Source organism: Neofelis nebulosa, chromosome 5 (genome assembly GCF_028018385.1).
Source record: "Neofelis nebulosa isolate mNeoNeb1 chromosome 5, mNeoNeb1.pri, whole genome shotgun sequence".
In the NCBI taxonomy this organism is placed as follows: Eukaryota; Metazoa; Chordata; class Mammalia; order Carnivora; family Felidae; genus Neofelis; species Neofelis nebulosa.
Window position 1 is genome coordinate 92,306,223 of NC_080786.1, and position 16,744 is coordinate 92,322,966.

Below are 16,744 nucleotides of genomic sequence, written 5' to 3' on the forward strand. Positions count from 1 at the left end.
TGATTTAATTAGAATTCATCTAGGATTCATTCTTCTATAAAGCCACATTTCCTTAATTACCTGTCATGGGATAACTCTTCTAATTATAAATATCTTAGCACCCTCAGTTTAGAGATACCCTAAGGTAGGTTAAAAAGATAAGAAATCTACATTTTGGAAGCCATTTTACTTATACCTGATGCTTACAAACTGTCAGCATCAAAATGACAATTTCTCAATAATCTGCCCTTGCCCAAACAGCTGCTTTGTCTCCTAATTTGTGATAAAAAAAGATGCTTTGATTATATTCTGTCCATTAGGTTTATACAGGGTTTAAGTTTTTTCAAATATGTATTATTAATCTTTATGACTTGCCATTAATCTTTCCTAACTTAAAAAAAAAAAAACTTAAGTCCAAATTGTAAGCCACTACTATTTCAGAAATACACTTCATTGCAAAGTAAGCTTAAATTTAAGGTCCTGTATAATAAGATCTTCACAGTTCAGTCTATGGTAAATAATTCACCACACAAGTAATTAGGACTTTCCTCTTGAAGGAGGTCTCACTGGCTGGAAGTATACCTTACTCCAGCTTTCCACAATGGCAGCCTACCCTACTACAACCTTCACTTATATTTATTGAGGACTTACTATGTGTTCTAGGTTCTGTTTTAGGGAATATAATAGTGAATAAAACAGAGATAAATCTCTACTTTCCTAGAGTTTATTTTAGGTGATAGAGATAGACCATATATGATAACTAAGTATATATATGAGATATTAGACACTGATAAATACTAAGGAAAAAAATAAAGCAGGAAAGGAGATAAGAACTCTAGGGAAAAGGTATGATTAAATTTTAATAGAGTAGAAGGTGTTACGGACTAAATGTTTCTACCTCTCCCCTCTCTCAAATTCTTAGGTTGAAGACTTAACCTCCAGTGTGGATGTACTTGGAGATGGGGCCTCTAAGGTTAAATGAGGCCATAGGGTAGGGCCATGATCTGATAGAATTAGTGTCCTTAAAACAAGAGACACCAGAGTTTGTTCACTCTTTCTGGACACAGAAGAAACATTATGAGAACACAGTGTACAGGCAGCTCTCTACAACTCAAAGAGAGAGCTCTCACCAGATACCAACACTGCTGGGACACTGGTTTGGGATTGCAGAAGTGTGAGAAAATAAATTTCTGTTATTTAAGCCACCCTCTCTGTGGTATTTTGTTATGGTGTCTTGAGCAGACTAATATAGAAGAGAAGGCTTCTTTGCTTCATACTGTGAGAATCAGGACTCAGGAAACCAGCACAAAATGCTGATATACTGACTACTGGTCAGATATCTGATTATCTTTCATCTCTGAACCAGGAGTCTTTTATCTTCTATCAACATTCATAAAACTGGAAACCTAACTTTATCAGCTTGCAAATAAAGTAGAATCTCAAACTCTTTTCAGATCTTGACTTTCTAGAGCAGCAAAGGGCAGACTTAGAGATGATGAGATCAGAGAGATCAGAGATGGATCTAGGTTATGAAGCGTCTTGTAGAACACAGTAAAGACTCAGACTTTTACTTGGTATAAGGAAGATTCTGAGAATAGAGTGATGTAATCTAATTTTCATTTAACATGATCACTCTTTCTGCTGGCCATATTCCAAAGGGAGAACAGTTAAGAGGTTACTACAATAAATCAAGGCAAGGAAAGGATAAAAGTTTCTTCCAATCAGGTGGTAACAATAGAAGTGGTAAGCAATGGTCAGAATCTGAGGATACTATAAAAGTCAAGCCAACTGAATTTGCTAATAAATTAGATTCAGAGTGTGAAAGAAACAGTGGTCCAGGATGATTCTAATGTTACTGACGAGAGAAATTGGAAGGATGGAATGGTCATGAACAGATGTGGTAATGAATATGGGAGAAAGGAAAGGAAACCAGGAACTCGATTTTGGACATGGTAAGTTTGAGACGATTAATCCAAGTGGATGTCAAGTAACTGGATATCTATGTCAGAAATTTGGAGACAATTCCAGACCATAAATAAAAAATATATAACCCATTAAATTTTCAATGGCATTTAAAGTCATGAGGCAGGTTTAAAGTCATTTTGTCTTCGAATGTAAATAGAAAACAGAAAAGGTTTGAGTCCGTCTTTGGGCATTCTTATGTTTTAAGTCTAGTGAAATGAGGAGGAACCAGTAAAGTGGACTGAGAAGGAATGGCTACAAAGGTAGGAGGAAAAGTAGGCAAATATACTGTTCTGGAATCCAAGTGAAGTGTTTTTAAGGTAGGGACAACGGTAAACTTGGTAATATGTTGCTGATATGTCAAGTAATACATGGCCTGACAACTGACCATTGGATTGAGCCATGAGGTCAGTGGTGACCAAAGGTTTTTATTGATTGGTATGGGAGAAAGCTTGTTTAGAATGGAGCCTAGAGAGAATGAAATAATAAAATTGGAAATCGTGAATATAACAAAAACATTTCAAAGATTTTGCATTAAAGAAAAAGAAATGAAATGGAGCATTATAGAGGGACAGATTCAAGACAGAGTGTCTCTCTTTTATTTACTCATTTACTCACTTACTTTTAGATTTTAAGTAATCTCTACACCCACTGTGGGGCTCAAACTCACAACCCCAAGATCAAGAGTTGCATGCTGTACCGACTGAGCCAGCCAAGCACCCCAAGTTTTTCTCCTTTAATGGGAGAAAGAACAGCATGTTTATTTGCTGATCTAGCAGAAAGATAAGTATTTATTATCACTATAATTACTCAATTAGGTATAAATGCAAATATAATTATATAAAGGAAACAGGAAAAGTTGCTGGATTGACTTTGAGTATACAAGTAGAGAAGATGGCCAAGTTGGGAGCTTACACAGTTTAGTCATAATAACAGGAGAGAATACAGAGACCACGGAGATATAAGCAGACAGGTTGGTAGATGTGGTGTTTGAAGTTATCTGCTTGTTTCAATTTTCTCAGTACAGGAGGACACATGGTCATTAGCTGACATTGAAAATAGTGCAGGAGGTATTTGAGGTTTGAGGAGAGTGGAGAGAATATATGATTGTTTGAGAGTGTGGAAGAGAGGATATTACACAGCAGCATAGGAACCTACTTGAAGTTATTGGTGATTTATTTCAAAATGAGACTATTTACTGTGGTTATGTTTTTCTCCAGCCATGGTCAGCTGCACAGGCATATAAATAAGCAGGGAGAAATAAATTTAACCAGGATTGTAATTAGCTGAATTTGCATGTGTGATATTGTGATTTATAATAAACATTTATTTTGGTCTTTATTCTGTATCTGGCACTGAGCTGCTAAAACCTTTGGAATTTCCTCAAGGAGGAGAAAAACACAGGTGTCTTTTATTATGTTAATGAGGTGACTTTTGGATCTTACCCAAGGATAGGGGCTGGTTGCCAGAGGAACCAGCTGTGTTTAGAGGGTTGGTACCTTTAGTCCCATCCCTTCCCAATCTCCGGAGAGGAGGGGCCTGGAGATTGAATTCAACCAATGATCAATGATTTAGTCAATCATGCCTAAGTAATGAAGCCTCCATAAAAACCCAAAAGGAAGGGCTTTGAAGAGCTTCCGGGTTTGTGAACAGGTGTTAGTGCAGGGAGACTGACGCTCCTGGAGAGGGTATGGAAACTCTGTGTTCTTTTCCACATACCTTACCCACGCATCTCTTCCACGTGGATGTTCATCTGTATCCTTTCATAATAAACTGGTAAATGGTAAGTAAACAGTTTTCCTGAGTTCTGTAAGCCACTCTAACAAATTAATTGAATGAACCCAAAGAGGGGGTTGTGGGAACCTCAGATTTATAGCCAATGTGTCAGAAGCACAGGTGACAAACTAGACTGGTGATTGACATCTAAAGGAAGGAGAGGGAGCAGTTTTGTGGGAATGAGTTCTTAACCTGTGGAATCTGACAATTATCTCCAGATAGTGTCAGGATTGAGTTAAACTGTGGGACACTCAGCTGGTGTTGCAAAGATCTGCTTCTTATGGGGAAAAACCTCTCCACATGTGGTGTCAGAAGTGTTGTGAGTGTGGAAGCAGTTTGAAAGAGGCACACAGAAGAAACACACAGAAGGAGGAAGCACTGTGTTTTTCCCTGCACAGGAGTAAAGAATTGTAGATTTTTCCATCCTAGCCTATGTAAAGTGGCATTTGTAGAATCAGCATCACCTGGAAGCTTGTTAAAAATGCAAATCCTCAGACCCCACCCCGGACCTGTTTAATTAGAAACTCTGAGGGTGGGGACCAATAATCTGTGTTGTAACCTTCCAAGTGATTCTGATACAGACTAAGGCATAACTACAGGGAATGGATAACCTTAAGGTGCTTTTCCACTCTAAAATTCAATGATTGAGTACAGTTCAAATTTCCATATCATTGAATAGAATTTGCTGTCAAGACAACCACAGTAAATTAAAGTGAAAAGATTCCTTAAAAAAAGAGTTGGCTTTTCTTTATTGAGAGGTTTTTGATTACTGATTCAATCTCCTTAGTAGTTATAGATCTGTTCAGACTTTTTATTTCTTTATGATTCAGTCTTGGTATGTTATATGTTTCCAGGAATTTATTCATTTCTTTTAGGTTGGCTTATTTGCATATAATTGTTCATAGTAGTCTCTTATGATCTTCTAATTAGGCTTTCTCTCTTTTCCATGGTTATTTGTAAAACACATTGGAAACCAGCTTCATAGTTTTCTCTATTGTATACCTCTTTTTAAAAAAAATACTTTTTTTTAGAGCACTTGTAGGTTTACAGAAAATTGAGCAAGTAGTACAGAGAGCTCCCATATGACCCCTTTGTCCTTTATTAACATCTTGTATTAATGTGGTACATTTGTTACAATTGGTGAGCTGGTATTGATATTAACTAAAGTCTGGAAGGAACAGAAGAATAATGACATAGAAAATTGGAGAAGACAGGTTCCCATTATATATCTTTAAATGAGGAAAAGCTTTGCAACTACTTACTAACTAGATACCACATTATTAAGTTAAATCTATACTTATTTTGTAATTTGCCATCATTTTTAGTCTATGTCTGTTTGCTAAGAATGCTAAAGGACTTCCCTACAATATTGAGAGATCTGTTAAGTCAGTTCCAGAGAATGTTTATTTCTAAGCTTGTGAAATAGAAAACCACATTTTTTAGAATATCTCTTAAAAAACTGTCTTTCACTTATGGTTGTAAACTTTTGTACACAAGAGATAAATTTTCACCTTTAAACTTGTGAGGAATGCCTGGCACATATTAGGTGTCCAATATGTATAACGATTTATTGAGTTAAATAGTGGATTGAATTAATGTTTAATAATTCATTGTGACCTCACTAATCTGGCTTTAACTCAACCAATATAAGAGAATTGTGCATATTTCCTTAAAATAAGGAATGTAGTAAAAGATGTTTTCTCATCGTGAAATATGTTTACAATTAAAATACAGTGATCCTAGCAGATTAACTTTTAAAATACAATGCATTTTATGGGCTGAATTGTGTCTCCACCAAATTCATGTGTTGAAGGCCTAGAACCCAGTACCTCAGAAGGTACAACCTTTAAAGAAGCGATTAAGAAGAAGTTGTTAGGGTGGCCCCTAATCCAAACTGGTGTCTGTCTAAGAAAAAGTTAGCATACACAGGGAGACACTAGGGGTACATGCACACTGAAGGACAGCCATGTGAACACATGGCACCTTTGGTGATCTGCAAGCCAATGAGAGAGGCCTCAGAAGAAACCAAATCTGTTTGTTGACTCCTTAATCTTGGCCCTCTAGTCCCCAGAAGTGTGAGAAGATCAACTTCTGTTATTTAACACATACACATACACATAAATACGTTTATCTAAATTTGCCACACTAGTAGAGAGCTGACTATTCCACCTACATTAAGTAAATATCTATAAGAATTTAGTACACCAGTTAACAAAGAAAACAAAACTCTCTCTAACATGGCATACCACATATATTTATTCTTTTAAAATAAAATTCCTTATCCTATATATTAATAAAATTCCTTTTTTATTTTTTTTACCTAAAAACTGTCTGAAAAACATTTCTTATCATACATAGGAAATACAAAGCAAAAGTTATTGAGAACAAAATTTTAAATGTTCAAAGGAATTGCGTGAGGAATCACATTCATGTCTTTGAAAAGAAAAAAAGATAATTCAAGTAGGAAGAAGATACTTTGCTTTAAGAAGAACATATGCTTTAGCAACAGTACTCATAACTTAGGTCAAATTTTTCAGGCACTAGGATAAAAAGGAAAGAAATTGTGTGGTATGCTTTTGAAACAAGATGGAAAGTTTACTGAAGATTTTCGAAAGCTATGTAGTGCTTCTAGCTTAATTGTTCTGAATTTGTCAGGGATGATATAGGCTCTGCTCTGGCCTAGAACTTTGGAGAAATACTTCATTAAATACTTTAACTTTTGCATTAAGGTTTTCCTTAGTGCTTTTCAGAAACTTTTTCCCCAAGGCATTGTTTAGGTGGACAGTTATACAGTTTACTACCATAGAAATGATTATACTATTTTATCCTAATGAATGGTAAGTTGCTATATGACAAATGTTGGGATAGTATATGATTTATGAAATTCTCAATAGTTTCCAACATACAGAATACTTATAGTCTTCCAGATCAATACAAATTAATGTTATACATTATCTTATGTCAAAATGTGAAAAATAGCAATTAAGGAATAAAACAAGAACTCTTACCACTTGGAAATACCATGACTGGTTCTGTAAATCTTTGCTCATCTGCTGAAGGTAGGTTCAGGGAGATGATTAACACCATTCCCAGACTAGTTCCAACAAACAAACAAGGGGAGACTGTAGAGTCATTTTTCCGAGCAAAAGACTCCATGAAGTATAGTGCTGTAATTGCTTCTTTAGAATCTTTGTCAATACTGGAGATGCTCGAACTTCTAGAACGATTATAGGAATTCTCTCGGCTTTCTATGGATGTTTAGAAGAACAAAAATTAAGTTAGTGTATTTCTATAAGAAGTAAAGTCAGACTTCATACATGAAAAACAAAATTATGAGAGGGAAGTAGAATTTGGTTCCTTGTTAACTGATTTGGAAGACAGCTTGTCCAATTCACCAGCTTATTTTGATAATGAAGAGACTGAAGTCCAGAAGTATAAATCATAAACTTAGGCAGAGCTGGGACCAGAACTTGGGACTCCAGAGTTCCAGGTCACCATGTTTTTTCCCCTACATTACCTCCTCTATTAGTTGAAATTTTCTAATCTGGGGAAAAAATATTTAGTCTAAGTAGTAAAGGTTACAAGAATTTCTGGTACCATTTTAATTATGCTTCTGTATCTCAATTATTGAAAATATTCCTAATGATTTCTTGGCAATTCCCTCTTACGGACAAAATTATGACTACTTACCTGAAAGGTCACAAATGTTCTGTGGTGAATACATGTCCCTAACTAACACAATTTTTGGTTTTGCTATATTTGGAGTAACTATAGTTGTAAAAATTGGAGTATTTACCAAGGCCAAAGAACAAATGTCGTATCCCTGAACTACTTTCAGGTTACCTACCTTGAATCCAAATCCAGTTGTAACTTTTCCTAGGACCAGATCAGAAGCTATAGACCGTGCCATCTCATTGTTAATGGTAATCTTTCTGAGGGGGCTTCAGCCCACCTACAGGAAGCAGGATAGTTGCAAGTTTTCCTGCTCATCAACACTCATACATGTGCACACTCCAACAAGCATAAACTCATCCTCAGTTAAAGGAATTCGAGGCAGGTTTTGTTCTTATAATTGCTCTGGAATACAAGTTCCTCATAATCCTTTTTTTCTACATATTCACTCCTTCCTTTATAGGTACAAGTGTGACTCATTTTTATAAAAAGAGTTAAATATAAGTTCCTTAGATTATCCTTTTTCTAGAAAGACAAATATAGTATTCCCAATTTCCCCCTTATATCCCTCAGCAAGTTTGTAAAAATAATTATTCGTAATAGAATTTAGAGATGAGAGGGAGCTTGGATATAATCTATATAACTTTATAGATTTAGAGACCGAGATATAGAGTTAAGCAATTTCCCCAGAATCCAGTACAAATTAGAGGCAGAAATGTCTGAAAGTCAAAATTCTCAACTCTCAAGCCAGTGATTAAGAGTGCTATTTCTATAACCTTTACATTTTGCTTTTATTATACAAATCCTAGCTAAAATGCTTTCAAAGTTTTTTCATTCATAGTGCATCAACATTCAAGGTTGTTACTCACAGACACCTATGAGAGAGATAAATTCATTATTTGCATGTCAATGAACCAGATTTAGTATGGTATAATTAAAATAGTTTTTAAATTAAAATTTTTGAATAATAATATAGGTCATTACTATCAAATTTATTGAGGGGTGGTAAATGGGGAATTACTTTATAGACTAGAATTACCATAGAAAATCTTCCTAAGATTATTTTTTCCATATCTTTCCCTAAAGTTGTCAGCAAGACAGTAGCCACTAAGTTAGAAGATTCCTTGTTTCCTCCCTGTCTAAAACTTTCCAGCCTTCTAGCTCTTATACTTTAATCCCTGCTTCAATACTCATTCCACTAATAAGCACTTAATCGTTTAAAAAACATATGAAGATGAAGATTGCAAACTTAAGAACTTAAGATCTTGCCTTTTTCTTGGTCACATTCACTTGACAGTTGAGGAAATTAGGGTTGCAAGACATTAAATAACTACAGATAGGGACACTAAAAGCTCACCATTGAGATGGAAGGAAACTCTGTTGCTGGGGGTCTTGAGAACAAATTAAAGCATAGGTCTCCCTTTGTACAAGAGAAGGTGTCTACCAATAAGCAGAGCCATCCTGGTTTTAGAGATGAAGAAGGAGGTGTAACGAGGAATGGATTTGGAATCATGGCCACAGTTTGACCAATCTCTCAGTTACTCATTGCTGAGAGCTGACTATAGTTTTAAATATCTTTTATATGTAATTTACATCCCTTGTCCTCTAGCTCCCATTATTATGGTATATCAAATTTTAATTGCATCCACAAAAATTTGTATGTTTAACTCACCTTCTGCTGTGACTGGTAAAGAAATTTCCATGCAAGCAGCTGATTGTGCTTTCCGAAATGGTGGTCTTCCAGGACCCCAGCGATTTACTTTTGAAACATCAGCACTAGACAGACGTTTTCCAGAACTGCAACTCTGAGAGGTTGGACTTGTGCAGTGTCCGTTTACATGATCTGTACCAGGAGGAAGAAGGCAGCATAAATACCATAATTAAATCTTCATATATAAAGGAATCTGAATGTGTAGATTAGTAAATGAAGAGTGATAATTCATTTTTTTCAAAACATACAAAGATGGCTAAGTCCTAACTATTTTAAGAGTTAGTCACATTTTCAGCAGTTAGCCAAAAACTTCATACGATTTTTATTAAACATAAGTTCATTTTTAATATTTGACTGTTAACATAGTTTAAAATTTATTGTCTCCATTAAGTATTTTATCATTTAATGGCAGTACAAAATAGGTTATAGTATTCAACTTTCTTTTGCATAATTTAAATATGCACCTATTTATATAAGTTTTGGAAGCAACTCAAGTGCTTGGAGTTTAAAATATAGAATGGAAGTATCTTACTGTGCAGTTGAAAATGGTACTTAAGAATAATGACTCTTAAGCCAGACTGCCTGGGCTCAAATCCTAATTCTACCATTTACAAAATATACAAATTATTGTAGTCCTCCATACTTTAATCTCCTTTTCTGTAAGTTGGGAATATTATCTACTTCACGGATATTTTGCGATAATTCATGTCACATGCCAGAACACTTCTTAGTATATGGTAAATTCTGAACAAAAATTATTATTGTCATTCTCATTCCAGACAAATAGTACTATTTACTTAGAGCTCATGAGTTTAGCTCTGTTGTGATAGAACTTAAAAACCTGTAAATAATAGCACTAAAAATAGGTCTTATTTTTTCAATCCTGATATATAATATTTGAAACATCATCTCATAGTTCTGCAATATTCAGAATACATTTTAAAATGTGCTTTGGACATTCAAAGGATAATAGAGTTAAATGGAGAAGAATCATGTTTAATGTCCATGTGGTAGTAAGTGTCCACTCCATTATAGCTTTTCTGTATTGTAGAATTTGAAAAGTGTCCATTTTCTGGATATCCTTGAGCTAGTGCAAGCATGACAATTAGGTCTTACCATTTATATACATTAGTGTTTCTTTTACTATTTTCAAAAAGGAGAGTTAACATTGATCAAATATTTAAATGCCAGACACTATATAAACATTACCCATTTAATTTTTTTGAGGGGGGGGCATGAAAAATGGGAGAGGCGGAGAGAGAATCTTAAGCAGGCTCCATGCCCAGTGATTGTGACACAATGACCTGAGCAGAAATCAAGAGTTGGCTGCTTAACTGACTGAGCCACCCAGGTGCCCTAACGCTACCCATTTAAGGTTAATAACAGCCCTACAGGGTAGATCCTTTATTATCCTGATTTTGCAGCTGAGGAAACTGAAGCTCAGAAAAAAGGGTTTGGATACTTTGGAGAAGTATCTAATAATATATAAATAGTATTCATGGGGGCAGAATTTGGATCCAGATTTTCTCACTTACTGTGTATATACTTAAAAACTGGGCCACAGGGCCACTTTAAAATATTTTGGTAAGGGATAGTTTTGAAGACACATATAGTAGGGTTTAGGAGCAGCCTGTGTAATGTGTATTGAGATCCAAGTCTTTTGGGGCCAGTCATCTTCCGTATTAACACAGATTTCAGAAATCCCAGATCTCCCAGATGGAAAGACAGAAATACCCCTTGATGAGTTAGCCATAGGGAAGCTGAAGTCAAGAGCTCTACCCCTCCTGCACTATCAAATGTAGTCTTATAAACAGCAAAAATACTGAGAGCAACTTCTGGCACTAACAACATCTGACACAACACTGGCACTAACTAGAATGAATTAAAAAGGACAACTTTGGGGGTATAAATTGCAAAAATAAGCCATACATCTGTTGGAAAGAGTTGCCCCTTCCTCAGACACGATGTGTTGGTTGGAGGAAAAGTTGCTTTGTTAATTGACTTAATGTTGGTTCGCTTGATTAATTTGTTTTAGCAGGAAAGGAATTTATTAAAGGATATTAGGAAGTTCGGAAGCTCAGAGAGAAACTATGAGGTGTACTCAGAAGCTTGCAGCCCCAAACAATGTCCAACCACACAGGAGTTAATGTTTTACTTAAAAAAAAAAAAAAAAAAAAAGTCAGTGACTCAGCATTGACGATTCTGGAGCTACATGCTAGGAGCTGTGCTATTGCTGGCCTGGTTCAGCAGGACATCTCTGCCATCATAATCCCAAAACTAAGCTTTATGTAATTTTTAATTTGTCTTTATTTTAGTGTTTTTTGACTGTCAACATTCTCTACTTTTTTGCTGACTTTTTTTTTGAGGTTTTTAAGCTCTTATTTTTAGAATATTTTTTCTGAAGAATTTTAAGCTGAAAACCTGGATGGACAGAATCTTAGTCTTCCCCTTGATGAGCTTAATTTTTATCTCCAGTTTTAATTTGATTCTTCTATAGCAAAATTTTCATGACTATATTTTTGTTGTCAAAGTTAAAAATGCTTTGAATGAGCAAAGGTTTATATGCCTTGAGTTTAATGGTTAGTCTCTGAAATGCAAAGTTTCAAAGAGCTTCTTCCTCTTTATTTCTCAATAATTAACCATTTGTTTTTTAAAGTTTAACATAATTTGTTCATTTAAGTGGATGTTTAAAACTAACTTTACAGTTTTAGGGAAAATAATTTCTTACTGAAACCATTGCCTTAGGCTTTGTCGGTGATGAATAGAATGCTTTAACTTGAAATAACTATTATTAAAATTTCAGCTTCATTGAGGTAAAACTGACATATAAAATTGTAACAGTTAAAGTATACATCAAGGGGTGCCTGGGTGGCTCTTTTGGTTAAGCGTCTGACTTTGGCTCAGGTCATGATCTCACAGTTCATGAGTTCGAGCCTCGTGTCAGGCTCTGTGCTGACAGCTCAGAGACTGGAGCCTGCTTTGGATTCTGTGTCTCCTCTTCTCTCTGCCCTTCCCCCACTCACACTCTGTCTTTCTTTCTCTCTCAAAAGTAGACATTAAAAAAATAATAAATTGTACATCATTATCTGATATATATACAAACTGGGAATGTATTCCCACTATCTAATTAACATACCCATCACTTTATTTATTTTTTGTGAGAACATTAAGTTCTCCCTTAGCAAATTTCAATTATACATTACTGGGTTGTCAATGATAGTCATCATGTTTTACATTAGATTCTCAGAACTTACTCATCTTATAGCTGAAAGTTTATACCCTTTTACAAACCCTTCCCTATTTTCCCTACCCTCAGCTACTGGTTACCACTTTTCTACTGTTTCTATAACTTTTTAAAAAAATATTCATCATATAAGTGATATACCATGCAGTATTTGTCTTTGCCTGGCTTATTTCACTTCATGTAATGCCCTCAAGGTCCATCCATGTTTTTGCAAATGGCAGGATTTCCATCTTTTTCATGGCTCAATAATATTCCATTGTGTATATATACCATGTCTTCTTTATCCATCCATGCATTTATAGGCCCTTAGGTTGTTTCCCTATCTTAGCTATTGTGAATAATGCTGAAATGAACATAGGACTGCAGACAGCCCTTCAATACCCTGTTTTCATTTCCTTTGGATGTATACCCAGAAGTGAGATTGTTGGATTATATGGTGGTTCTATTTTTAATTTTTGAGGAACCTCCTGTGTGTTAAGGGCCAGGGCTGGTTTGCACAAGCACACCCTAATGCTGCTGTTAATCTTTACCTTGAGAATGTATAGATCCCGCCTTCTCTCTGTTATTTCCCATAAGCAAGATATGTAGAAAACATGTTGTTCAGCATTCCAGGTCAGGGGCTCTAGGGCTGGCCAACTTGGAGTACCACCTTGATAATGCAAATGTCCAGGTGGTGGGTTCTGATATCATTAGAACATTTGCTGTGCAAGGAAAGGCAAAGCTACAGAGAATTCCTAGGATAATGCTACACTATAAAAGTTTGCTGTGTTTAGTTTCCAGCAGCAGATGCTTTGTTCAGTTGGCCACTCCTGGGCTCCCTGTATGTAAGTGCCCCCAATAAACCCAGATCTCAATCACTGTTTCTGGGTCATTCCTTTGGTCTTGCTGGGTTGTCACCCACCTTTGGCTTAGAGTCTTCAGGAATGTGATTACACACCTCCATACTGTTTTCCATAGTGGCTGCACCAATTTACATTCCTACCAACACTACACAGGGCTCCCTTTTCTCCACACTCTTAACACACTTGTTAATTCTTTTTTGATGATACATACCATAGCAGGTATGAGGTGATACCTCGTTGTGGTTTTGATTTGCATTTCTCTTATGATTAGTGATGTTAAGCACCTTTTCATGTACCTATTGGCCATTTATATGGTGTCTTTGGAAAAGTGTCTATTCAGTTCCTCTGCCCATGTTTTTTTTTTTTTTTTAAAGTAGGCTCTACATCCACCATGGGGCTTGGACTCACAACCCCTAGATCAAGAGTTGCATGCACTATTGACTGAGCCAGGCAGGCACCCACCTCTGCCCATTTTTTTAATCTGAGTTTTTTTGCTATTAAGTTATATGAATCCTTTATATATTTTGGATATTAACCTTTTATCAGATATATACTTTACAAACACTTTCTCCCATTCAGTAGATTGCCTTTTCATTTTGTTGGTGGTTTCCTTTACTATACAGAAGCTTTTTATTTTTATGTAGTCTCACTACATCATAGTTCTGCTTAATTTTGCATATATTTTCTTTGTTTTTGGTTTCAAATTTAAAAAATGCCAAAATCAATGTCAAGGAGCTTACCATCTCTGTTTTCTTCTTGGAGTTGTATTGTTAAAGATCTGTGTTCAAGTCTTTAATCCATTTTGAGTTGATTTTTGTGCATGGTGTAAGATAGTGGTTTGGTTTCATTCTTTTGCATGTGGATGTACAGTTTTTCTAGCACCATTTATTGAAGAGATGATCCTTTCCCTATTTATATTCTTGGCTCCTTCGTTGTAAATTAATTGAGTCTGTGTGTGTGTGTGTGTGTGTGTGTGTGTGTGTGTGTGTGTATTTCTGGGCTTTCTATTCTGTTTCATTGATTTGTGTCTATTTTTGTGTTGATACCAAACTGTTGTGATTGCTATAGCTTTGCAATATAGTTTGAAATCAGAAAGTGTGATGTCTCTTTGCTCTTCCTTCTCAAGATTGCTTTGGCTATTTAGAGTTGTTAGTGGTTCTATGCAAATTTTTAGGATTATTCTATTTTGGTGAAGAATGTAATTGGAATTTTAAGGGGGATTTCACTGAATCTATAAATTGCTTTGGGCAGTATGGACATTTTAACAATATTAATTCTTGCAACCCATGAGTATGAAATATCTTTACATTTATTTGTGTCTTTAATTCTTAATATCTTATAGTTTTCAGTGCACAGATCTTTTACCTCCTTGGTTAAATTTATTCCTAAGTATTTTATTCTTTTTGATACAACTAAATAGGATTTTTAAAATTTCTCTAATAGTTTGTTGTTAGTGTATAGAAATGCAACTGAGCTTTATATATTGATTTTCTATTCTGTAACTTTGCTGAATTTATTAGTTTTAGTATTTTTTTGGTGGAGACCTTATGGATATATATATATATATATATATATATATATATATATATTCTGCAGATAGACAATTTTACTTATTGTGTTCTTATCTGGATGCCTTTTATTTATTTTTCATGCCCTGGAGAGTATTTCAGTACTATGTTGAATAAAAGTGGTGACAGTGGTCTTTCTTGTCTTGTTTCTGATCTTGGAGTAAAAGCTTTCACTTTTCCACCATTGAATATGATGTTAGCTGTGCCTTGTCACATATGATCTTTATTATGTGAGGCACATTCCCTCTATTCCCACTTGGTTGTAGTTTTTGTTATGAACAGATAGTGAGTTTTGTCAAATGCTTTTTCTTCATCTATTGAGATGATGGATTTTTATTTTTCATTTGGCTATTATGACGAATCACATTGACTTGAATATTACCCTTGATCATAAGATCCTTTCAATGTACTATTGAATTTGGCTTGCTAATATTTTGTTGAGGAGTTTTACATTTATGTTTAGCAGAAATATTGGCCTATAACTTTCTTTTCTTGTAGTGTCCTTGAAAAAATGAGTTAGGAAATTTTCCCTACTCTGATTTTTTGGAAGAATTTGAGAAGGATTGTATTAATTCTTTAAATGTTTAGTAGAACTTAGCAGTGGAGCCATCTGGTCCTACACTTTTATTTGTTGGGAGGTTTTAAATTAGTGACTCAATCTCCTTGCTAGCAATTGGTCTGTTTGATTTTCTAGTTCTTCATGATTGTCTTGGTAGGTTGTATTTTTCTAGAAATTTATCTGCTTCTAGAATCTCCAATCTTTTGGCATTCAATTGTTAATAGTGGTCATGATCCTTTGTGTTTCTGTGGCATCAGTTATAATGTCTCTTTCACTTGTGATTTTCAGTCTTGGTGAATCTGGCTAAAGGTTTGTCTGTTTTGTTTCTCCTTTTTAAAAAATCAGCTCTTAGTTTCCTTGATCTTTTTGATTTGTGTTGTTAGTCTCTATTTCATTTATTTCTGCTCTGATCTTTGTTTACTTTCTTCCACTAATTTTGGGTTTCATTTGTCCTTTTTCTAGTTCCTTGAGGTAGAAAGGTAGGTTGTTTTGTTTGAGATCTTTTTTGTTTTCTTGTGAAGGAGCTAAGTTGGCAGTGTAGAAGGAGGATCCCAGGCTTGTCTCATCACTTGAACAGAGCTGGATAACTGTCAAATCATTCTGAATACTCAAATTGGTCTGAGAACTGACAGAATAAACTGCACAACTAGAGGGAGAGAAGAGGCCACTATTGAGGAAGGTAGGAAGTGCAGAGACCAGGTTTGGGGGAGAAATGGAACATGGGTGCTGTGGACAGGAAGGAGTCCTGGTTGCAGAGAAAGCCGAGAGAGTAGAGTGCACAGGGATAAGTATGAGGAGAACAATTTCCCAAAGCCATTGGCTGTGAAAATGAATGGGTCTGAATTTTGTGAAATTTTGCAACCAGGGAGCTGAAAGACTGGAGTTTTAGAGGTCTGTGGGCTTCTCTGGGATAGAGACCTGAGGATGCTGCCCTATTCCTGGAGCAAAGGCAGGAAAACAACTCCAGGGCAGATTGCATGATGTGAGGATCACCTAAGGGGCACAGGGAGAGCCTGTTCCTTCCCTGTGGAGCACATCTGTGAAAGGAGGCATTGCCTCTCTGGGGGTAAAATAACCAGCCAGCCCCATCTCCTCCTCCCACCTCTCAGCATAGGTGTAGAGATACCTGCTAAAGGCCACTAACCAGGACACTGGCTGTTTAGCCTGTGAGACACAAAACCATCAAAATCCTAGAGAACACAGATAGTAACTCCTTTGATATCAGCCACAGCAACATCTTACTAGATATGTCCCCTGAGGCAAGGGAAACAAAAGCAAAAATAAATTATTGGGACTTCATCAAGATAAAAACCTTCTGTTTAGTGAAGGAAACATTCAACTAAACTGGGAGGCAACCTTTGGAACGGGAGAATATATTGGAATGGGAGAGCAAATGATATATCTGATAAAGGGTTAATATCCAAAATCTAT

The 16,744-nt window shown here is 35.7% G+C and overlaps 1 protein-coding gene across 7 annotated transcripts in view; it reads right to left on the reverse strand.

Moving 5' to 3' along the window:
• The window catches only part of STXBP5L (syntaxin binding protein 5L), a 387,308-nt gene that overhangs the window by 17,884 nt on the left and 352,680 nt on the right, over positions 1-16,744 (reverse strand). For all 7 annotated transcript variants that reach the window (XM_058731249.1, XM_058731254.1, XM_058731252.1 and 4 more), the window contains 2 exons: positions 9,062-9,232; positions 6,726-6,965 (listed from right to left, as the gene is read on the reverse strand). In XM_058731249.1, coding sequence (XP_058587232.1) covers positions 6,726-6,965; positions 9,062-9,232 — 411 coding nt within the window. The remainder of the gene's footprint in view (positions 1-6,725; positions 6,966-9,061; positions 9,233-16,744) is intronic.